The following is a 26,015-nucleotide window of genomic DNA, read 5'->3' on the forward strand; positions in this document are numbered from 1 at the left end:
CCATCTTTAACTAATCATACTTTTAAGTTTTCGTGATACAGACATGTATTAAAGTACTAGAGTACTAAACATTAAAAGAAATCTTCCTATGACTTGTTCTGGGGTGAAAACATGTGAACACTTGGGAGAAATGGACTGTGTTGAAATAATCTAATATCCCTGGAGTTATTTAACAACACAAATGACTGTTTTTTCATTGCAGGGCAAGTGTAGACCATGCTGTGCTCTACAGTCCTGGTCACTGATTGCTCCATCCTGAGTGTGAAGAAGGTGCCCTTTGTGATACATCATATAACCATGGTCCCAAAAATCCAGGTCGGAGAATTAACTGAAAAGCAGTGCAGCTTCTGCTTTTTCTGTGTGCCTGGATTTCCAGAAGAAACCAAAATGTCTGGGAGGAGATCCAGTTTAATTCCATCATGCTTTCAAAACCTAGCCAGGTATGAATCCAGGTACCAGGAATGCAGGACTTTCCATGGAATACACTTGTCATATACATACACATTGCTCATAGCAACCACTGGCTTGTTTTGTTTCGCTTTACTCAGGGTCTAAAGCCAAGGTAGCTTGGATATCATAAGTAAGACATTTTTAGGTGACTTGATTTTTCTGGAGAATGGAGACTAACATCTCCCAGTCTCAGACTTGTAAAGCCTTTTGAATTTGAGCAATTAAACCACCTTTTAAATCTCTGGTCTAAATATACTAGCTACTGTCCTGTTCAGAAGCTTCTATTATTAGATGTTCTGGATAACATGCTTATACTGGACAAACTAAATAAACATGGTTTTATATATTACTGTTTTTTATTATCGCTTCTATTCAGTTTGAAAAAAAGAAGGTTTCTTTTTCAGTGAACTGTGTACCCCAAATGCTATAAGAAATAAGGATTGTGCCTTTCTGTTAATTTCACATTACAGCATGATGAAGTCCAATCTTGAGTTATTTTTTTGCATTTTATGTTCATATACAAATATTACCATCAAAAAATCAAACATAGAAATAGTATATGTGAAGGTTTTGTATATAAAACTGAATATATAATATAGGCATATAGTGCAGCTATCCCTTCTCTGCAAATTACAGATGAATAGCGCAGAGCAGACAGCTAATTTTTAAAGTCTAAGTAAAATTTTCTTTTTAAGTCATGTAGTGTTAGAGAGAAGTATAAAAAATTCTGCAAATAAAAGTTCTTTAAAAGATACAATACATGAAAAAATTGTGATCTCTCATTACGCGGCTAAATAACCACAGATCAGATTTTTGAAGGCATTTAGGAGAGTATTGCTTAAGGATTTTAACTGGAGTGCTTCAGGTGGGTTAAAAACTCATGTGTGTGGTGTCCAAATTGAAAAGAAATTACTTTTTGAAATTGTAAAAAGAAAACCCCAAACAACTTTTTAAAAGTTGCAATACAGGTCAGAAATCGTTCATTTGTAGAAAAAAAGAAATATACTTCTACAGACTTTATTTGGAGCATTTCTCAGATAAACTGCAGTAGTGTTGGAATAGATGATGTATATTTCACAGAATGGTAATGTTCCCATAAAAAGCTCATTGCCCATTCTGTGATGGGAAAAACTCGGCTAACACTGTATGCTGAGCTTTATGATGTTTGGATGGCAATTAGAGAACCCAAAATGTTTAGGTAAGAAACATTTCAGTACATAGCTTCTTAGTAGGCAAAATCCTTGCACTGCTTCTAGATTTGCCGCACAGTTAGGCTTTTGAGTGCTTTCGGGTAAGTGAACCACTTTTAAAACCAGCCATTGGTACTGTGAAATTTGAGTAACTGCATTTAAAATAAATACCCTCTCTTTATGAATAAAGTCCTGTTTTATGTCTCCAGTTATTTATAAACCTAGATGTTTTTAGCAGAAAATTATGTACTAAAACTACAATTACTTCACTACACATAAGAATGAAATTTAGAGATTTGTTTTCCCACAGCATGACATAGTTACAAGGCATTTCTTTTCAAAAGGAGTGCTAAATGTGATGTTTTCATTTCTGGTTAAAGAAATTTTAGAGAGATTTCTTTATAGTAGGAAGGAGTCATCCTCATACATGCCACTGCTGTTATTAACCATGGCTATTTACTTTTGTTAATGAGAGTGCTATGTGGACCACAGCTAACATAAATAAGAAGTTACTTAACAGAATATTTTGAGATATGCAGACCACCTATAAATTCACCCTGCAGATGCCCTGTCACTCAAGACCAGAGGTTTTGTATCTGAAGCGTATCTGCAGGTGCATGGCTCAGTGCACAAGCACATGAGGTGTTCTGCTACCAGGGCCACCTCAGTTTCCACCACAGCCAAGTGCCAGCACAGTCCATGGCCTGCCTGGGAGAATTCTAAGGGGATGGGAAGGAGATTGGTAGTGAACATGCGTATGGGCAGCATCTGACCGAGCTTCGATTACCCCTAAATAACCTCTCCTTTTATCTTTGAGTGGTAATACGCTTGCATCTTCACACTTGAATCTAAGCAGTATGTCACATACCTGTAATAACCTGGAGATGGGTCCGTAAGTTGTTCATGCAAATAACTACCAGCAATGACAGCTGCTCAGCTAAGCATTGACCCCAACCACAATAGCTCTTGAAGTTCTTAGTGAAGGTATGGCTAAAGATCCACAGAGTTGTGTGAAAGGTGTCCAGAACAGACACACTTCTCAGCAAGCCACCAAAGTAGCTCCAGCTCTGGTGGAATATACTACTTTAAGGCCTTGATTCAGTCTGGTACCTATTTTGACAATTCCTCTCATTTCAAGGAGAGGTTGGATGGGGCTTTGAACGACCTAATCTAGTGGAAGATGTCCTTACCCATGGCAGGGGGGTTGGAACTAGATGATCTTTAAAGGTCCCTTCGAACCCAAACCGTTCTATGATTCTATGATTCAGTTTGACAGCTATTGACACAAATAACCTTGAGTACTATTTGAATAGTCCTTCCAAGTGAGGAAGACATTTTGATACGGAGGGTCTGAAAGACAGACTTAGCTCTAGACGTATGATGCTTAATGACGAAGGCATGTAAGCTGCTCTGGGTAAAGTGCATTTGAAGACCATGTTGGAAGGAAACTTAGATGGATCTTCAGGACTTCTCAAGACTATTACATCAAAATGATCTGCCTGAATCTGTCCCACTCCTCTTGTGGAAATAACTGCTGTCAGAAATGACACTTTCATAAAATGATGCAGTGTGGAGAATCCTGAACACATCTGTTGCCTGTCAAGGGACCACATTATAAATCACTATCCTGGTGACCATGACAGTCACTTTAGGCCATTTTGCAAAAAATCAGTAAAATATGGCACAAGAACACCCACAGCCCAAACTAAGGAGATTGCTGTCATAGATAACCTTCCTCATAGTTGCCTTCCTCTTGTGCTGATTTCATCAAGACTATTTCATCACAGAATCAAAACCACATCCAATAGCAACCAACAGCCTTCTCAATAGACAAGGAAATACAAAGCACTGCAGGTTGCTGCAAAACATTTATAAGGTTGCAAGAAAGTACTGATTCATCATCCTGGGAAATCTGCTGGAACCTAACCACCCTAGGAGTACGTTCTAAAAAGGTTATTGGCAGTCATCACTGTGCACAGAAGCCAATTATGGATTAAGTCTAAAAAAATAAATTCACTTGCAAATTAGTCCTTGCTGATCCCTCCACACTCAAGTTAAGTGAGACGCGATAGAGAACACTGGCACTGATAACACATTTACATAATGCAGAACCATCTCTCCTGATGAGCAGATGAGATAAAAACAACACTAAAAGAACACTCCTCCACTACAGATTCTGCACACTAAACACAAAGGAAGGAAAAGCATGATCAAGCATAGGGTAGCTGTGAAGATAAAACTAAGTAGTCAGTCTTGATTGTCAGGGTATTTTTAAAGGTCTGTCTGAAAGCAAGGATTTGGACATTTATTTTTCCATTAACTGGTACTTGTGAAATTGCTTTCTAGATATAAAACTAATGCATGTATTGTATGTAAAATTTTAAAAAATAATAATGTACTTTGTGTAATTGTAGCATAAATTAAACCTCAACTTTAAAAGGCTACTGCAGAACTGCAGTATTACCTATTAATTATAGGTAATAGCTGAAAAAAACATTTCATTTTGAAATGGCTTTACAAATATTAACTTTTTCCCTTAGCTCTGAGATACAGAGAAACCAGGCTTCATAAACTATGTCTAGTGTTTTCCCTATTACTTTTCTAATAGCACCAACATTATCTGCAGAATTTAGGGCCCTCCTTGAGGAGTACTAATTCTCTGAACTCTCTCTCTCAAAAACTCTCTCTCAAAAATATTCCACACACAAACCAACAAAATGCTGTTTAAGAAACTAAGAAAGACGGATAGGAATAGTGGTCTAAATCTTTTGATCCAGCAGAGCTTCACTTGGCATATATTTGGTAGGGATTATCATTAATTTACTTAAATCCCATTCTGATTCAGTTCTGGAATAGCTGGGAGCTAGACTGGTCCACAAAGTAATCTGAAATCACCTAAGGGATATTTTAATTTAAAACTGTCATCAGCAGATTCCAAAAGACTATCCTCATGACAAAAGGTTGCTGGAATGTAACGGTTATCTGGTTAGAAATCCCTTCCTCTAACCTTCCTCTTACTTATGGGAAAGCAAAGGATCAACGTTATCAATTTTATACCAGATTATGATTTCTCCTGTGCTCCAAGGAATATCAGCTAACAATTTAGGACATTTGTTTTAAATGTGGAGTTATGAACAGCAAAATCAGGGACTACTGATATGTACCAAAAGCCCTAAGACATTAGGCTGTTTCCAAGAATTTCACTGGCCTATGAAACTATAGCAAAGTTGAGGCAAAATTGTGATAAGGGAGCAATAGTTATTTTTAGTTTACAAGGAATATTGGAAACTACAGGAAAAACTTCTTACCAAACCTTTGATGTGCAAAGTAAGTGTTACTTTTTTGCTACAAAACCATTAATGATAAAAATATTTTTTTGTTAGACCACACTTTCATTTACAGAGACACGGACTAGTGGTGAGCACACCCCAGCTCACCACAGTAGAGTACTGCTGGTATGTTTACCATGAATGCTCGCACTGTGGTGCAGATCCATTTTCTTCCTTACCTCAGGCACTTTAAGATGCCAAAAATTCCCTTTATAGTTAATGGACAGTAACAGGCATCTCTAGCAAATGACTCACTGCATCCAAAATCTGAATTGCTTTTTGGAGATGCCACTTCCTCCATGAACTACTAAGGAAAGCTGACATGACTAAGTTCCTAATTTAGGTGCCCTGATTTGTAGGCTAAATTTAGGAACAATATCTGGGCATAGAGATTATTTGTAATGAGCCATAAAAACTCAAGAGAATCAATCTTAATAATGCATTTAAGTTCTTATATATTTTAATGGCATGAAACATACACTTTCAGAAATGACCTCACCTATCTACTCCTTTTTTTTCCTAGCTTTCAAGAGACTTTTGGACAACTATGTGAAAAATGAAAGACATTTTCATGTTACTGTAATCTGAAAATTTAATTTGCTACTGACCAATTCTTTGATGATTTTATTCACAATTGGAAAGTAAAATCCTGCATATATAGAGAACATTGTGATTTTTCACTTCCTGGAAAAATATAATTTAACTTTGAAGTTTTTCTTACATATATCAAATCTAGGAAAATATTAAAACCCCTTGATTCCAGAACAAAAAAAGATCTATTCTTACTGAATCAAAGTTAAGCCCAGTGAAAGATATCTCGTCAGGAAGTATGAATGAATATTTCAGTTTATTTATAAATGTATTGATTTATGTATATATTTACTTGGATAAAAGCATTTTTAGGTATTCCTCAAAGGTATAACAAATACTATCCCAAACTATCAAAACACTCTGAATAGACAAATATGTAAGATATGTATGTAGGATAAAGTATTTAGCTATGGTAAGTCCTACTTTTTCTATTTTCATTGCTTCAACAGATTTGTTGGAAAAAACCTGTATTTTTCATGTAATTGCTTTGTAATACAATCACATTAATGCTTCATAATTGTTACCGTATGCGTTTCCTAAACCAAGATACCACATAAACACCTAATAATTAAAATGCTAATTCTTCTGTAGTACAGTGGCACACAGCTATCCACTTCCCTGAAAATCAAGGGGCAGATTATTTTATGACAGCTTATTTGGGAACTATATGTTAAACATCCTTTATAAAGCTATATGATGGTGGGAAGTTGCTCAGTGGTCAGAGAGTTCTGACAGCTGGATATAACAGCAAATCAGAGAGTCTCCCCTAGAGGAAGTCTACTTGAGCTAAGCCCGAAATACCCTTTGCTGGTGAACTAGTCTATTATTTTTCTCTGACTTTATTTCTTTATTTTTACTTTTGTACATCTGGTGTGTCATTCTTTCTTTTTACTCTTCTGAACTTTCCTCTACTTCATGAGAGCTCTTCTCAACTCCAAACTCACTTTAAACCTGTCTGTCATTGCTGCTTTTCCAAACCTAAAGCCTCTTTTTCTGACAGGATGAGAGAAATCACAGATGCTAGAGTTCCAGCACAAAGACTGGACTTAGTCAATGATGGAGTGTCAACATCTCCTACTTTATGGCCAATAACATAATTGTTTTCTAATGATAAACACATAAGTGATTTTACTTTCAGTTTAAAATAAAGAAACAGTAATTTTAATTACCTGACATCTTTTTCAAGTTGTGTAATATGTTTTTTCTGTAGACTTATTTGAGAATCTCTCTGTTGCACGGTTTCAATGAGGTATTTGTATGGCTGTTGTACTTGACTCAACAAAGAATTTGCTCTGTCAAGCTGCCAAAAAAAGAAGCATTACTATTACAAATTTTATAATTTATAAAGCACAATTACTTGATTATTATTGATTTATTATTGGATATTATTGATTGCTACCAATTGCATAATCATATAAACCCCAAACCTGTTATTTCATTAAAAAAAAGAAACAAAATTACTATCTAGTACATCATCCTCTCATTTTTCTGTTCTAATTGTACGACATTTTCACTGCAATCATGCTACTGCTCCCTACACTTCCATAATCTGCATTTTCAAGAGTTTTAATGTATCAGCTTCTGTTGATGAAAAAAATTAGTATTGACAAGGCCTTTGTTTGCTCACCTTATTGACCACAAGTGACTTTTTAAAAACAGTATACTATTACAATGGAATTTTCAGCTCAGAAATTGAATCTAAATAAAAAGACAGTAATAATGGAAGAAGACTCCCCTTTCCTTGAATCAATTACTATATATGAATAGTGAAATCCAACAGGATGTTTACAAGAATAGTGTAAAATAACTGTCATCCCCATAAGTAGGAAATAAACCTTTCTAGCTGTATTCCCTGAACAAATTAGGATCACTAGGTCTAAAAAGTTTGCATGATATGGCTTGCATCTTGAGCAATATAACAAGATCATTCACTAAAATATGTACAGAATTAAGATCACACATCAGATTTAGCAGTTTCAGCAGCTGGAGTACATATAAGTCAAGAATACCAAGTAAATTCTTTAAAAAAGAAATTAAAAACTTTTAAAGTTTAGATACAAACAGGTCTAAAGGAATGAATTCAATGGAAAATGGTTAAGCTTTCCAATTCGATTATAAAATTTCTGAATAGATTAAACAATCTGCAGTTACCAAATCAGACTCAGGAGCCAGTAGTCCTATTTTGTGTTGTTCCAAACAAGCAGGGGGAAAAAAAACCCTTCCTATACACCTAGCCTATATAAATAATATTTCAGGACTTTCCAAAAATCAGATTTTTCTCCTATTCACAATTTTCAAAACATAAGACTGTGTTTCCTTCTTTCTCTGATTCCATTATATTTTTATTGCAGTTTTACTTCTGCCCTCTATACTCTGTCAAATGTGCAAAGAACATATATATATACACATATATATAAAAAAAATGTAATAGCTCATATTTATTAAAAAACAGAATATAGACAAAACTTCGCTTGCTTATCGGCCTTACTAAAAGGGGAGTTAAATCCACCTCATGTTTTAAAAAGTGAAATGAGAGACAATAACATTGCACTTCTTCAAATTAATGCAGATCCTTAAGTATTATTTAAATACATTAGTTCCTTCAGGAAATACCTATTCTAGTTCACAGTGAAATTCCAAGTTTATTGTAGAGAAGTAAAAAAAAGAGGCAATCATCTTCTTGTAGAAACTAATTATCTGCAATAAATTGATATGCAATTAAAAAAGCTATTATTGTTCTAAGAGTACAAACTATCAAAAAAGACCTCTTTCAGGAAGACAATAGAGAGTCTTTACATGACAAACAGGTAATTCTAAGACATGGAGTACTAATCTCTAGGATGGTCTAAAAATTGCAGTATAAAACCTTGAGGCTGCCATTATAGGAGAAAATTAATCCAACTGATCTTGTTTGGAATCCTGTTCTTGATAGCCTAAGAAATTTCAAAGGATGCTGTCATCACAGTGTGAAGTTCCTCATTGTTCTCACAGATACGAATTAAAGTACTTCAATGGAAAAGGACACGTGAGGTGTAAGCTTGGTTTGATGCCGCTAAGTCATCTGTTAACTTGCTAACTTCACCAGCTAAAAAGCATGCTGCTGTTATGAAAAAAGGCTATCCCTTCCCTCTCCATGGTGGTGCTTTGCTGCCTGTTTGATTCTGTAAACTCAAAAGAGGTTGTCACTGAACTGTAATCAATTAAGCATTAAATGCATTTAATGGATCAATTTTACTAATATATACACACATGTATATAAATTAAGCATTATCCTTGAGCAAAAGCATTATTTTTGTAAGCAACTTTGATTTCTTTCTGACTAATATACAAGATTTACTTAAGTATTTCTGTGTCATTCTTTTAAGTGATAAATCTAATACCTGGCAATTGGACATTTATTATTTATCCCTGAATGGACATCTCTATCAAGCTGAAAGGATTTTATCATTGTTTAGCTTGACCTCCACTCTCTCTTTCGAGTGAGATGTAAACCTGCTTTTGACAAAAATGTTTCCATCGAGGCATACAAAAAGCACAAATACAACATCATGATGAAGACTCAAAAAAGTCATTCAGCAGCAAGCCAAATATATCAGCTTAGCAAATTTCTTTATTTAGGACATCACTTTTGCTGTATACTGACTCAGTATTTGCTTTTTAAGTGACCCAAAGACCATATTAGCCTTCTAGACACAAGAGATTGTCTATCCATCAGTTCTGGCACTATTGTTCAAAACCTCTGCAAAGTGAATTTATTCCAAAATTTAGATTGGACACTAAATGTAGTAATTGCAAATCACTACTTTGCAGAAGCTGATATATAGCCTTCCACTTACTTAAACTGAGAGTAACATGAAGTGAGTTGCAGAGGCAATAAACTGATTATCACTAGCTGAGTATCTTTCTTGGATTAGGTCATGAGAATTCCTTTTTTCTGTTTGTCCTAGACGTGGTCAACAAATCCTCTGTAGTATGAAATAAGTCTCAATACCTACTTTAACATTGCAGGTCACTGCTATATAAAGCAACGGAAAGAGGACTTTAAGGGAAAATTCTTTTCTAATGCTGTATCACAGACCTGAAAATAGACAGGATCCTGCAGTTAAATAAAGCCCAACAAACTATAATGGGACCAACTGAAGACTGACAAGTTTTTTTCAGCAGCTGAGCTTTTCCTTAGGGTTACAACTTTCAAGCAGGCACATTATATCAGACTTCCATCAAATGAATGAAATTATGGAGAAGTCAATATTTTCTTCTTGGTAATGCTAGACTTTCCCAGAAGATCAATATGATTCCTTTCTATAAAGCTCAACAGCAATTGGTTGAGGACAGTCCAAAAAAAGAATCTTAGAAAAAGCATCCGTTGTAGTTACTGCAATCTTTTTCTTTTCCTCCCTCCTTTAAAGAGTTTAAAAAAAAAGTTGTATCATAAATACTGCAGTGAAATACCAGTATTTAATCCAAGTTCAAAAGAAAAGTTGGTCCCATCACTTTGGCATCAACTTTCAATCCATGTTCTAGATTTCATCTAGATGACTGAACAAAATGTCAATCACAAGAATAATAATAGGCTACCTGAGCATGTTGCAGTCTACAGGATCTCTGTTTTGCTCTTTAAAAAAAAAAAAAAAATCAAGAAAGACAATAGCTGGGAGTAAAAATCTATCTTAGCTCAGGGGATACAGTAAAGACAGCAAACAGAAGTTTAAGAACTTAACTATATAAAGAAAGATAATAGATAGCAATCAGTATAAAATATGAAATACAAAAAAATTACAAAAGGGGAAAGCTGATACTAGCAGGCATAGAACTCTTAGAACAAAAAAAATGGGAGCAAATAAATCCTAGAAACAGTACAACCCATTATGGCAGAGATATGGTAAAACTGTATATAATGCTGAAGAAAACACAGAAGTTTTCAATAACATTTTTTGCCCTCTGTTTGAAAAGAAGTCAGATGATCAGTTTGTATAACATGAGAATGATGAACTATTTTCCAGACCATTAATAACAAGTGAAAATTCTTTGTGCACATATTGAAGGATGGCAAGCAGAATGGCTTAAGTAATTGTTATCAAACAAAATGGCCTATAATCATATGCAAAATTAAAAAAAAAAAAAGGAAGAAAGAAATCTGATGAAGCATTCAGACCTGAATGCCAGACATGAGTTTAATAAAAAGCAGGTCTTAAAAGATTTTATTTAACCTTATGAGTTTGATGTTAATAGGCTTAGTAGCTATGCGTTAGCTACCTGCAAGACATTTAACTTTGTACTGGATGACATTCTGATTTAAACTATACAATTATATGATAAAAGATCAAGAAAGGGCTACATGACATCTCATGGGAGAATAAAAATGAGGTGAAGATGTTCTAGTGGAATTTTGCAGGAATTTAAATTAAAGTCACTGGTACTGAATCTTTCATCAGTGATCTAGAAGCAAATATAAAACCACTGTGGGTAACAAGAAATTTATTGAAGTGGAAACCAGACAGATTTAAGTGGGAAATAAAGCATAGATTTTATTAACGATAGTAAAAGAACAGTGATAGAGAAAAATACCAAGGATAACATTGGATTCACAAATCTCTTGATGTCTTCAAGTCAAGAAGATTTGAAAGATATGTTTTAGTCAAACACAAATTAATAGTATATACCTAAGAAGAATCCATAATAAATTGTAGTATTGGTTAAAAAAAACCTGTACAAAAACTTCACTGTTCATGTATCTTTCATTGAAATAATATATATAATCATATATATACACATATAAAATACATAAAATTAATGTAATTTTAAAATATGTAGAAAATGCAAGTATTTGCACTACTTGGGTGTAGTTATACCAATTTATTATTACCATGGCTTTAAAAATCAAACTGTTAACCACATTCCTGAAACAGTCAGCCTAGAAATCCCATATGGTGGATATATCTAATAGCAAATCTAGAAGTTCTTTGGTTCCTAAGAGAAACTTAGAAGACAATCTTGAAAATATTTCAAAAAATTAGTTCGCCTTAATTCTAGGAGATTTCAAGCTGAGTTTTGTTTAGTGTTTGTTCTCCATGTCAATGTAATATGTGATTTCAGGTATTATATACAGAATTTTAAAAGTTCATGAAATTAAACTCATTGTAACAAAGTAAAAAACAATTAATTTTAGCTTTTTAAAAAAGCAGCTTATGTTAAACATTCCCTAGATTTGTATATTCAAAAGACTCAAGAATTGAACAATGTAGAAAAGGATTTACAGAAATATCTTCAAAAGTGATTTAAGAGAAGAGCTGTGTAAAAAGTAACGAGGTATTCACTGAACAATTAACTATCAAACAGAACAAACTAGTTTGGCTAGCTGGTCTTCTGTTCAGAAATCAGAACGTTGTCTGTCTGGCTTACATTCCTGTTTAGCCTGTAAAGTAATCCCTCTTTTGATCTTCCTTTCAAAATACTATATAAACTTCTTTGAAAACATTTAACATAGAGTTTTGGTTAATTATGAGGCCATTTTTTGACATCAAATAGATAATAAACACTGTTTAGAAAATATTTCTTTTTATGAACAGCTGTTCTGCAATGTTTATCGCCTCTACAGATTTGATTTTTTTGTAGCAGTAATTTACCTCTTGTGAAATCTGTGTTACTTGTTCCTTCTGATGTTCCAGATCTTTTACAAGCAATGAGTTTTGCTTTTCTAGCTGCAGCAACCTCCTTGCCAAGTGAACACTGTGCCAATAAAAAGCAAGCTTAAGTTGAATTTTTTCCAAAATATGCAAAAGAAATTCTCACATTTGTACTTCAGAACTTGATTGCCTTAATTTTTCATCAATGCTTAAATACTAATATATATAAACTACATAGTGAAACATGCAGAATGGTCAAAGTTAGAAAAACAATGAAAATATTACAAAATTTAACAGCACTGAAATAGCATTCTCACAGTTATGCCATTGTAATATTTTTTACAAAGTAATTACCTATATAATTTATACAATACTACACAATACAACACAATTGCAGTAATCATGTCAAAATGTTTCAACTAATTATGAGTATTTACTTTTTAGCAGCTTTAGGGAATCACTGTAATTGGCTTCTCCTTAAATAATTTTTTGAAAAAATGCACATTAATATAAATTTTGTAGTGGAACACTGAAAAGTGTAGTATTTTATCATTTTCAAAACAGAGGCAAAATTGTTTTGTCTGACATTTAATATGCTAAATAATTAAATGTTATTGCCACTTTTTTTAAAATAAACTTTTACGCAGATCCACACATTAACTTAGAAGTGAAGAGAAAGGATTATTGAGTTACTTAAACACCCTAGTTAAAAAGTTAGATTCTCAACCTCTTGCATGTTTCATGTCCAAAGTCAAAAGAGTTTATCGTCAATTCAACAGCATAGTTCCATAGGCAGCAATGGGAAGATTCAGTGTGCAATTGCATAGCCTACTTCCAGACATCTAACCTAGTCTTTGAAGCTGTTATTAATCATTTAGTCCTATTCAATATAGTCTGTAGAGCCTTACTATATTCCACTAAAATGGACTCCTGGATGGTGGACTGAAATGTACTTCAAACTCCATTGACTCTATTGATTAAAAATAAACTGGTTATAATGGGAGGTTACATGCCAAGTCTCTGTATTAAACCTATGATTAGATGTCTAAATTTATGTATCCTGTAATGATTCCTGCTATCTTTGTAGGATTCAGCAGCTTGATGGCTTATTATCAAAATTGTATCTAGAGAATTTATCACTGTACCCCTCCGTGTTTAGGTAGTCTAGTAACCGATCTATTTCACAACATGATATGGGAAATTCAGAGCTCTAAAAATGAGGAAGATATACAGGGCTAATACTCCTTTTTAGTGTGCCTTAATCACTGGACTAATAATGGCTCTCCACAACAATCTATCCTTCCAGTCAAATGTGTGCCATTTTTCAGACACTTATATATTGAAGAAAGGGAGAAGTCACTCCAGTTCAGATCTTAGACCTTCAATGCTTACCATCCGTAAACTGAAAATGTAAGAGTGTTAGACTCCAAATAATGGATAGCAAAGTGTTATCCAGTTCTTGACCATGATACTGAATCAGATCCTGTATTTGTAAAGATGAAACAGTGATGCTCTGAAACCTTGGCCTTCTTAATTTCCTGACAGATGTGTTTTCGTTACAATTATATACAATCATTTTTAGGGTATTAAAAACTTATTTGCTATTATATAAATGTAAACAATGTAACTAGTCTGTTTTTACAGTTGTTCAGTTTTATACAATTAAAATTCATCTTTCTGAAAGACAAGGAAAAAAGATCTTGAAATGACCTAGAAAAATATGTATATGCTCATTTATATGCATCAACCACATTAACAGGTCCTAGTCTTCATTCTATTCCTGTATACTTAAGTCATTAAAAAAACTCTTTATGTTAATCAAACTGGCTGGATTCTAAGACAAAACATAATGCACATATCTTAATTTACTTCATATTGAACAAGTAAACTTAGGAGGAACTTTTTTACCTTTGCCTTAGTCGTCTTTTGGCTGTTGTAGGAACATTAGCACCATACCCATATGAGAAGAGAACCCTTTCAGCTTCAACTTCATTTTCCACTGCAAAAAATTGCAGGAAGGTACTGCTGAAGAATATAATTACAGTGCAAGAACTTACAAACTTCTAAGCAATTCTATTTATAATTATACATGTGCACAAACATTTTTCTAGAAGCCAGATTTTCAGTGGAAGTCCTTCTGGACTTCAGTGGAACAATTACATTCACAATTAGCATTAATACAGGGCCATACATTAATTTCTTAAAACACTGGCAGGCTTTTCACTTTTTATTTTTCTAATTAACATAAGACTTATGCAATATGAAAGTAAAGGAAAAGAGTTCAGTGTCCTTGAATATTTATATTATTGGTATAGTCACAAAATACACACTAATAGTTTAAGTTTAATTCAGCAGTACAGGATTAGGTTGCTTAGGTTTTTTTTCTAAAGAATTCATTTCCTGTGCATACATGAGGAAGCAGAGGAAGATAAAATTAGGGAGTGCTTAAGCCGACTGGACATAAACAAGTCCATGGGACCAGAAGGGACACATCCGAGGTTGCTGAGGGAGCTGATGTCACTGTGAGGCTGCCCACTATCATTTTTGAAAGACTGTGGTGATCAGAAATTTCTGATAACCTGAGGAAAACAAATGCCATACCCATCTTCAGAGAAGGGCAAGAAGGAGATTCTTATGTTTATGCACAGCAAAAATATTCAAAATAATCTCTGCCTCCATAGATGATTGATTTCTGAAAATGTATTTCAAAGGATTTAAAACACATTGGAATTGCTTTGAAAAGAAATCCCAATAGCAGCAAGATTAAAACGTGTACAAATGTTAATATTTCAGCTCATGTAATTCAGGTTTCCTCTCTCCTATAAGATAAAGTGGGCCAGAAAAAAAAAAAAAAAAAAAAGAAGTGTGTGTGTGGGAGGTAGGCAGAGGCGGGGGGGGGGGACAGAGAGGAGGGGTAAAGGGGGACAAAGGGAAAGGGGGAGCGGCAGGGGTGTGAGAGAGGGAGAGAGCACAAGTGAACACCAGCCCAGGACCCACACAACAGCTTTGATGAATCAAGTAGTTGGGAACAGGAGAAACAAATTCAGGAAATCACGTGACAGTCCTATCCGACTCATCTTTCCTAATGCTCAAGTGGCTCAAAATTAGAAATACCTTCTCCTGTCAACAACTTGCACAACGCTATAGCTTCTTTCCTCACTTGTCTAATACCCTTTTAATGCTATTTTAAACAAGGGTTCTTAAAACACATTTAGAAAGAGAAAAGCCTCTAGTAGAGAACTCGTGATAAATCACATATCTAGTTACATGAAAAACAATACAGAAATTCCAGTAAGTATGACAGAAAAAGTTTACTGATGTGGCAGTACAAAGGACTAGAACTTTAGATTTTCCAGGCTGTCTTAGTTATGACGGGGAATTCTCCAGTGCCTTAAATACCTCTGGTTCAGAAAAACATAAAAAATAATTTAACCTGCATTTGTCATAATCCTTCTTTTTGGTTACAAATTCAGTGTTGTATGTCTCTGAAAAATGTCAGTAAGATCCTGCCCTATAAATTCATATCTGTCAGTAGTGTCCATGTAAATGTCGGATCATGAAGACACACACAAAAAAATTTGGAAATGTAGATATCAAGCCAAAGTAATGTTCTATATCAGTGTATGCTTCTCTTATCTTCTTTTATGTCTTTCCAGGCTCTTCACCTGACTTTGTGGTGTAAAATATACATTTAACAAGTTAGGGGACACTTATTAACGACAGTTTTTCACACTACTTAGCAAAAAAGTGCCATTGTGAGGATACAGATAGGTTCAACCTTTTTCTTAAAAAGATACTAACCCATGGAAGCAAGACAAATCAAACAACTAGTCTACAACAAAAATACCCCAAAGTGAAGATTTTACCCTGAAAAGGAAGAACAGAAAATGCCAAGAAAGTTTACTTGAATTTAACATTGTTATTCATGTGGAAACCACTCAGATGCTGTAAGGAGTGGCTACATAAATTCTTGATAGTTTCCTGAATAGGCTGTTTCATGTTATTTCATTATTAATAAAGGGAGGCATAATGATGAGGGAATAACAGTCACAATTGAGTGATCTCTTCCACATGCACATTCTCCAAAGGAAAAAATAAAAAGCTTATATGATTATATGAGAAAAGCCACCTCACATGTGCAAACACAGTTTATTAAAAAGTCCAGAGAACCCAACCCCCACCAGCACCCCCCAAATATTGTAAAACAGCAGAAGCTTCACAACTCAAGGAGAATTAAAAAATATTACATGGTATTGAAATATAAAGAAGTGACTGCAGGACTGAAGAGTAAAATCTTATTCTCACTAAAGTCCATAGAAAATTCTAATTGTCTTCCATACAATGCTTCAGCTTAAGTAATATTCTCTGAAAGATAGACTGGAGTATTTCCAGAACACATTAAATTTGAAAAAAAATTATATTTCTTTCTTTCAACTATTTTTCTACCTTTAGCTATTTACAATATATAAATACCAGGACATAATTTGAGACACAGGGGGAAGTACGTCTGTGTTCTTCTTCAAAGTAAATCCGTCTGTGTTCTCTTTCAAAGTGTTTTTAAAAAATAAATAAATACTTTTATTTCTTCTGATTTTCCTCAGAAGTTCACCTTGGTGCTGGAATTCAGTCTTAATTAGTATTAATCCTAATTTTCAATATCAAATACACTATAATAATAGTAAGAAAAAACAATGTTAGTTATTAAATAGAAAGTATATTGAAATAATATTGAATTATAACTCCCTTTTTTCTCCAACAAAATCAGAAAATAGTCATTATATTTTAACAGAACAGTCCATTTGTAAACTTTCATTTCTTTAAGCCGTATTTTATAGCACAGAATATAAATTGTAATTAAAATACATACTTAAGAAGAAGTTAAGAATGATTTAGTTCTGTAAAAAACTTTACTGCTATCCCAAGATGCATATAAAAATGTAAATCAGTGTAAACAAAAAACAGCATTCTGAACTCTATCTTCCTCTCGGAAAAAATGAAGGTAAGGTCCACAAATTCTGTATTAATACATAAATACTCCTTAGGCAAGTTTATATATATACTTCAAAAAACACGTTACCGACTAAAACATAAGCATGTATATAGCAAACATGCTTATGGTCAGACTGGAACCTTTGGGAAGTCATGCCATTCTAACAAGTACAAGCTGCAGTGTATAAAATTAATGAACTATGTACTGTCTAATTACTAAAGATACCCAGACATCACTGCATCCCAGTAATACATACTTTGCTCTACGCTATTGTTTATATATAAAACTTCTGCAATGATCTTCTACCTGGAAAACATCATTTATAAATTGTGATTATTTTTTGGAAGAGCAAAGAAAAAGAAAAGGACAAGAAGATATATGAATTAGTTGGAAATCTTAAAATGTCCTACTCCGTTTACACATAGGCTAAAAGACTTCAAGATTAGAGTCTGAGTTTTAAATTAGAAATTACTGGCTTTGTGGATTCATTTAGGCTGAGAATCAAATCAATAGAGATTTCACAGAAATTTTGCTGTGTTTGAGAACAGATATTGTTGTTTTTGCCAACCAGACTGTCGTGGTTTAACCCCGCAGGCAGCTAAACACCACACAGCCGCTCGTTCACTCCCCGTCAGTGGAATGGGGGGAGAGAACCAGAAAAAAGGTAAAATTCATGGATTGAGATAAAGACAATTTAATAGAACAAAAAAAGGAAGGGAAAATAATAGTAATAATGACAAAAGAATATACAAAACAAGAGATGCACAATGCAATTGCTCACCACCCACTGACCGATGCCCGAGCAGCAGCCACGCCCCTCCCTGGCCAACTCCCCCCCCCTGCCCCTGGCCAATTCCCCCCAGTTTTTTGTTCAGCATGATGTCATATGGTATGGAGTATCCCTTTGGCCAGTTTGGATTAGCTGTCCTGGCTGTGTCCCCTCCCAGCTTCTTGTGCACCTCCAGCCTCCTTGCTGGCAGGGCAGTATGAGAAGCTGAAAAGTCCTTGACTTAGTGTAAGCACTGCTCAGCAACAGCTAAAACATCAGTGTGTTATCCACATTATTCTCATTCTAAATCTGAAACACAGCACTATAACAGCTGCTAGGAAGAAAATTAACTCTATCCCAGCGACAACCAGGACATAGAGACAAAAATTTTCACGAGTAATCAGGCCTGAATTTAATCCAGGGCTTAGTACTTGGAACAGACTGACCTGCCATAGGCAACTACTTAATGTCTAATTATTATTAATTCAACACAAGGAAGAGCTTTCCCCCCCCCCCCAATTAATTAAAAAATTTACATTAATCACTGTACTGTATTATGAAGCCTATAATTGTCTGTCAACAAAGAGGGTTTCCTGGTATTCAAAATATACTTAAATAATAGGAGAATCATAAAAATATACTTAAATAATAGGAGAATCCTCAAAAACATATATAATTATAATGGATTATTAGAATAAGGAAAAGAGAAATGAGGGAAAAAGAATCACTGAGACAATTTTAAATATCCATATGTCTAAGTTCATGTTTATTTGATACATATTTACAAATATGTTTAGAAACCCTTCATCAATATTTTCTATCAAAATAATTACTGCATCTTAATTGTTAGGCATAAGGAGGGAGAATGATAGGCACTGTAATACTTTCCAAGTGATAAGAAACAAGACTTCTTGTCATAATGCCAGAAAAAACACCTACAGATAGAATATAATTTGTGACAGAACTTACTTTCTGCTGTCTGCAATATTATCTCATCAAGCTCTTTTTCAAGTTTTTCGTAAGTATCTAGCCTTGCTTGAAACTCAGAATTCTGTGTTTGAAGTTCAATAATGCGTGTTTCACTGGAAGACTGAAGACTATAAAATTCTTTAGTAAGCACCTGTGAGAATGAATAATGGAAAGATCAGGGATTCAGCATTACAGCTATTTATAAAAGAGACAGAATATAATACATGTAAAATGCTTAGCAGCATAATACTAAATATTTGATGTAACTTTTGCACAGGAAAGATTAAAATACTTTAAAAAGCAGTTATTTTTTCAACTATATTATCTTGCACAGATTACACTCTCAGGTCATATCATTTATGCCTGTTTCCTAAGGCCTTAGTAAGTCTAAGAGTCTCTCTCTGAAAAAGCTACAAGAATTTTAAAGGAGAATTAGGAAAAGCAAGGTAACAGCTAAAAAATTAATACACAGCAGTCAAAACAGTGTAAATGCATTTATTTTTGTTGCTTTAACTGGATTCAGATTTCAGTTATCAATTTAAAAGAAGAAGGTTCCTTTACAGAATGGTAAATGCACGAGTATCAAAATCTGGTATTTAAGATACGCCAGACTCTTATTATTTACTTATTACTGAAAGGTAATATGCCATTAACATTCAGGACTAATGCAAATACTGAATCTGCTAAGCTTAAACAAAAAAGTATATATTCAAAAGTAAAAGTTACAAAGGTCCATATAAGAACTAAAGCTTGATATATTGCTTGAAAATAGAAAAAAACATTAACAACATAAATATTATAAAACCAACTGAAATAAAAAAATCCTTGGTAAGTAAAGTAGTAATCTACATGCTTTGCAGAAAAAACGCCACCAAAGCAGGTAAAGTAATAACGAAGTAGTACTGTAGCTAAGTTTAATACTAACTTCCCAAATAAAAATCCCAAACATTCAAGATGACAACTGAATATAGATCTTGAGATACAGAAATATACGCATAGTGTATACAGCAGTAATACCAGATTCACTGTCAAAAACACTAAAGAATGCGCAATGCTTAGAGAAACAAGCCACCCGAATATAAAAAGATTGGTCTAGTGTCACAGAATGAATGTATAGGTTAAAATTTGGCAACATATAAACCATCTGTTTCCTAGTTTTAGCATGCATAAGAAGAGAAACTATTCTATGCTGAAATCAGAATAAAAACAAGAATTGGTTCACAAAGCAGCTGTAACTGAGCCACAAGATACTAGTGACTACACTATTAATTAAGTTCAATATCCTATAAGAAGGGCAAGAAAAAAAATCCTTACTACATTGATACTATATATAAGAAAGGAAATTAAAAAATTAAGAATTCAGTCAAAAGGAACAAAAGTAAAAGCTTCAGTTATCAAATATTTAAATTCTGCAAGAACATTTCTCAATGAAAGAGCACTGGTTTCAAAGTGTCTCTCTAAAGAGAAAAGGAAGTGCCAAAAGTGTTAGTAGAATTGAATGCCAAATATTCAAGATGTTATTCAGATCAAATAAATATCCACAAAGAAAAAGGAAATATAACTGAAATTTAACTATCTTCTCAAATTTTAAACATGTCTGTGCAATTAAAAATCTGTTTAGCAACCTCAAAGTCTAGCAAAACTGGCACTCCCAGTGCTCGTGACCACAACTAACCTCATCAGCCAGGATCTGAATGTCCCAATACAGACAAAACAAGAAATTACATTTTATCTAAAACTAATTCTGTTTCCACTTTATAGTTCCTTTTCATAAACACCCTAGGCAGGTTCAGCACTAGAAATGCGGGGAGTTGAAGAACAGCATCCTTCTCCAAAAAATGAAGGCTGCCATAGATGGCACTTGGAAAAAAGGGTTTTAGTCTGTCCTGTCCAGTTTGTATCCTGACGTTTGTTTTAGACATACACTGCCAACCTCATTTAAATCTCACAAATTGGACTGAGTGATATGATTTTGGGACTAACTTTGCACAGGTGACTAAATTTTGTTTTAAAGTAAGTTTGCTCTGCTGAATACTGGACACCTTTCCAATACTACAATAGGTGAACAGGATATGATACATTTTTGAAAGCACATGTTTGAAAGAGAATAAATTCTAAGCTTGTAGAGAGAATAAGGTCCGAGTCATTTAACTCCATGTAAATAGGTGCACTGGGTGCAGGTGCCCAGGCGCTGGCAGGGGGCTGCAGGGCGGCCTCTGTGAGGAGCGGCCGGGGCTGCCCCGTGCCGGACACAGCCGGTTCCAGCCGGCTCCGACCCACCCCCCGCAGGGCACGGCCGAGCCCCGCAGCCACCGTGCTGGCGCCTCGGGGAAAACGCTGCATGGCAGTGAGGAGTGAGGGAAAAAAGTGTGAGAAACAGCCTTGGTGCAGACACCAAGGTGAGAGAAGGAGGGGAGGAGGTGCTGCAGGTGTCAGAGCAGATTCCCTTGCAGCCTGTGGAGAAGACCATGGTGAAGCAGGTTGTCCTGCAGACCATGAAAGACCATGCCAGAGCAGATATCCACATCCATAGAGGATCCCATGCCCTGAAGGAACTGCAACCTGTGGAGAGCTCAAGTGGGAGCAGATTTTCTCCTGAAGGAAGCTGCAGCCCATGGAGGATCCACACTGGAGCAAGGTAGAAGTGTGAGGGGGAAGGAGCAGCAGAAAGGAGCTGTTATGACCCAGCCCCCATTCCCCATCTCTCCCTGCGCTGCTCGGGGAGGGGGAGGAATAGGAGTCAGAAGTGAAGGAGGGAAGTCAAACCCAGAAGAGAAAGAGGTGGGGAAAGACGTTTTAGTTTTTGTCTTTGTTTCTCACCATCCAAATCTACTCCAATTGGTAGCAAGTGAAATTAATTTTCCCCAGGTCAAGTCTGTTTTGCCCATGATGGTAACTGGTAGTGATCTCCCTATCTTTATATCAACCCACGAGCTTTTTCAGCTTATTTACCCCCCTGTCCTCTTGAGGAGGGGGATTGAGAGAGCAGCTGGGTGGGTGTCTGGCAGCTGGCCAAGATCAACCCACCATGATAGGATTAGCAACGTTAGGTCTTTTCAATGCTGTATACAACATGGTCTCCTTGACTTCTTTAGCTGTAAAAAATTGTTCCAGAACTTAGTAATAAAGTATTTTTATTATGTAACAATGCTATTACATCCTAGTTTTTAATAATGATACTGAATCCACCATAACTGTTCTGGTATAACTGTCTTCTTTCCCTACAATAATCAGCTTTGTGATACGAGCATATATATCTCACATGAATGAGGTACCGTCTTCACATCCCTCCATGAGAGATTGTTTTGCCTTCTTCCTCTCCCCGAAGTCTTGTTTTCTTGAACTGGTCAAACTTAATAAGCCTTGTCATTAGATTCTGCTTCAGCAGAATCTGGTGGAGATACTTCAGCCGTGTATGTTCTTTGCTACTTTCCCCCCATGCTTTTCCATTTTAAATTCTAACAACTTGAATTGAAAACAACTACGTACTGCCCCATAAAGTGTCTCTTTATATAACATACCTCCAGCTTTCTCTGATATTTCTCACATTCCATTTGGCACTGTGAAAGATTCTTAGCTGTTTCTTGTTGCATGAGTTGAACATGTTCACTTTCAAAGGATTTTAACTTACTTTGGTGAAGAAGTTCAGCTACTTTGCTTTCTGTGCCAAGCTGCATTTGTCTATACCTAAAAGAAAAAAGAAAAAAGAAAAAAAAGTTTTGATGATTCAAAAATAAACAAACATAGAATACATGCTAGTCCTGTTCATTACAGGTATAAATTTCAGAAATTAATACAGTATTTTTAAGAGTTTAATAAGTATTAGTATGGTTTTCTATGTAACTATTGTAACCTATACTTGAAACATCATTAGAAAAATTCAGTACTATAATGACAACAAAATACAATACGTGGAAAACTCAGTCCATGGCTTTTCTGAATATGTGGTTAATGCACAATCAAATGACAATGACCTTACAGTATACCTTATTTTTAAAAAATGTTAGATCAATATGAATATCTTCCGTACACAAATGTATGCACTGAAGTCTCTTCATGGGAGAGATACTAAGGAGATGTTATCTCCCATCTTCACCACCATGTGTTACACACGATAGGGAGAAGTAGTATTAGAGATCAGTGGTATCAGATCCCTTGGGATATTGCTTTGGGATATCACGGATATCAGCTACACTGCTTTTTTCCATACCCAAAGATACGAAGAAACGTCAGACCACAATTGTGTGTTAATTTCCACAGTCATTCAGAACCACAGGTCCTTCTCAAAAAGCAGAAATGAAATAGATTTTTTAGAATATCACTATAAGGTAATTATAGGTGACAGATAAATAATATTCCACTTAGGTGGACTTCATTCATTCTACTCATTATACTTAACGGGCAATCTCAAAAAAGAGGGGTAAAAAAGTTTGCTGATAGAATACTAAATTACCGGACTGTAGAAAATGAGGGTGATGTGAAGAACAGTAGAAAACCTTATGAATCTTAGCATTAAATAACATATGAAATTCAAAGGAGATGTAAGCAAAGTAAATCACAGCTTGTAAAAATTATCCTACCACATACATAAAATGATGGAACTCCTAGCTGACTGTTTTCATTCACAAGTGAGATCTTGGGGTTACACTAGACAAATCTATGAAAACTTTGCCTCAGTTTTAAATAATGGTCAAAACCAACATTTTGGGAATTACCGTGAAAGCAATAGAGAAAATACAGAAATCACGTCACTTTACAATTGCATGCTGTTGCCTGCATACTGAATGCTGACTACTGTTCTAGGACCTCACCCCACAAGCAATATAATATAACTGGTAAAGCATCAGAGAAGGCTAATAAGGATTACCTTTGACGACCAGCAACATCATGCACTTATACAGTTGCAGTGTGTGGAAGAAATTACTTAAGCAAGTTAGGACTCTACAGCTTGGAAAAGAGATGGTGTAAGGAAAGGAGAAATAGGAGAGACCTGTAACATCATGAGTGTAACAAAGAATGAGAATAGGAATCAATTATTCACTGGATTTTCCACCAGATGAATGAGAAGGCATCTAATAAAGCTAGCAGATGCAGAATGAAAATAAATAGAAGTTGTTCTTCACACATGAAAGCTGTGAAATTTCTTACCATAAGATGCCATGGATGCTAAAAATTAACATTTACTCAAGAGGATACTGAATAAACTCAGCAGAGAAATCCTTTGACAACTATTAAACACAAGATGGTAATTCTCACACAGAAGTCATTTAACAACAAATTGTTAGAATGCCAGATAAACCTTTACTCTAACCCAGCACGGCTGTTATGTTAGCTGTCATTTGTCAAATAGCAGTTGCAACACAATTCCACCCTATTTAGCACCTGATCTTTAGGTGGGATTGAGAGCATTTAACAAAACCAAGGGGATTACTTCAAATATTTTCCCTGAGGATTTCAGATGTAGGAATGTTTCTAAGGCACAAAGAGGAAGCAATTTTCACTGGAATTAACTTGAACAGAACAAACAGGTGTCATTACGATGCCCTTTATAATCACTCTGTAGACATCCGTGTATGAGTAAACAGTCCAATGCATGAATGAGATTGTTCCCACACAGGCTGCATGAACAGAGATTGGAAATTCTGCCTACTGAGCTCATGAAAAGGTCGCTCTTTTTAAAACAATTTGCTTTTTCAATAGTATGACATTTGTTCTCAAACAGAGTTACTGCACTCAAACTGCTAAATGCCAATTATCTATCTGGTTATCGACTACTGCTGTCAATTTTGCTTGACGATGCTCTTCAAGTGCTGATACTTTAAGTATTTCATCACTGCTCCCTGGCTGTATGTTCCTATTTTCATTTTAAAACACAAAAATAGTTTCAGCACTCTTACATTCTCCACACTTTGTACATGATTGGCTGCAGACATGACACTAAATCTGTTCTGCTATACGCATTGTTTACAATCCTGGGAAGACTGTTTTGTTCCAAAATGAGTAAGTCTTCATAAAGATACATGTCATCCAGCCAACCGATGTGCAATGCAACACACAAATGAAATTTATCTACAAGTCACAAGTCATATTTATTGACTTTCAACAACAAATTCATATCTTCTGCCTTTACACAAAATAAATGGCAATTCTGCAGACTGCTTCAGACCTTAAATTAGTCTGAGGTTCAACGATCTGTTCTGTACAGAGCCTACACACTGGAAACACAGGTTATGCATACTTCTCTGTACTTACTTTCTATACCTTCCAGAGAAGTCTGTAGTTCTCTGATGATTTTGTAAGTCTATTCAATCAGCTGGGTGCTTCCAGAGCATCTTATCAACCCAATCACGAACAGTAACTTCAGAAAAAAGTTTTGTACTTTGTATTTTGGAAATCTGAAGTAGCTTACATGTGCATGATCTGTTTTGTACTGGCAAGGGTATGAAGAGTCAGTTTTCTTTTGACCTTACTACACTGTTGAGCTCACTAGTAACTCCTCCACTGTAGCACCATTCAGAGTTTCTTTGTCATATTTGTTTTCACTTGGCCAGATAGTATCTCTGGTTTCTTGGCTACTATTTCGACACAAGTGTGTGTGCATGTGTGTACATAGCCATGTAACACAATCTCAAAATACATTCCTTAATCTGTCTAGATGATCTCTATGGGAAAACAAAAGAAAACAAACCCACCCTATGCTTTAATACTACTATTATGGAAAAAAATAGTAGAATGCGGGTTTTCCCCATCAAGAAATTTTAGCAAATTTGCTACAGTGAAAGAGTACAGGTGTTTGTCTCACAGAAGAATGAGGATTGGGAATGAAAGGGAAATTACAGATTGAGCTAATGAAAAAAATGGAGAAAAACCCCATGTAATCATTTGGAATGGCATCTCAACTTCATTATGTCTCTGTGCCATTAGGATGACCAGACAATAATGCCTTTTGGTTTGCTAAAGCAGGGTGACAGAATGGTTATCAAAAAGACTATGTGTACATTGAAATAGGAGAGAGAATATTCAGAGAGAGACTTAAACTCTGGTTTGTAAGGATGGATTTAAGATTTTTCTATCAGAGGAGTCTGTTTTGCAAATGGTGGA

The 26,015-nt window shown here is 35.0% G+C and overlaps 1 protein-coding gene across 2 annotated transcripts in view; it reads right to left on the reverse strand.

The window, feature by feature from the left end:
* Positions 1–26,015, reverse strand: part of PIBF1 (progesterone immunomodulatory binding factor 1) — a 123,553-nt gene that overhangs the window by 24,530 nt on the left and 73,008 nt on the right. For both annotated transcript variants that reach the window (XM_075139105.1, XM_075139096.1), the window contains 5 exons: positions 22,436–22,601; positions 18,915–19,065; positions 14,095–14,185; positions 12,187–12,289; positions 6,730–6,860 (listed from right to left, as the gene is read on the reverse strand). In XM_075139105.1, coding sequence (XP_074995206.1) covers positions 6,730–6,860; positions 12,187–12,289; positions 14,095–14,185; positions 18,915–19,065; positions 22,436–22,601 — 642 coding nt within the window. The remainder of the gene's footprint in view (positions 1–6,729; positions 6,861–12,186; positions 12,290–14,094; positions 14,186–18,914; positions 19,066–22,435; positions 22,602–26,015) is intronic.

The sequence above is a fragment of the Calonectris borealis genome, chromosome 1 (genome assembly GCF_964195595.1).
Source record: "Calonectris borealis chromosome 1, bCalBor7.hap1.2, whole genome shotgun sequence".
Taxonomy (NCBI): Eukaryota; Metazoa; Chordata; class Aves; order Procellariiformes; family Procellariidae; genus Calonectris; species Calonectris borealis.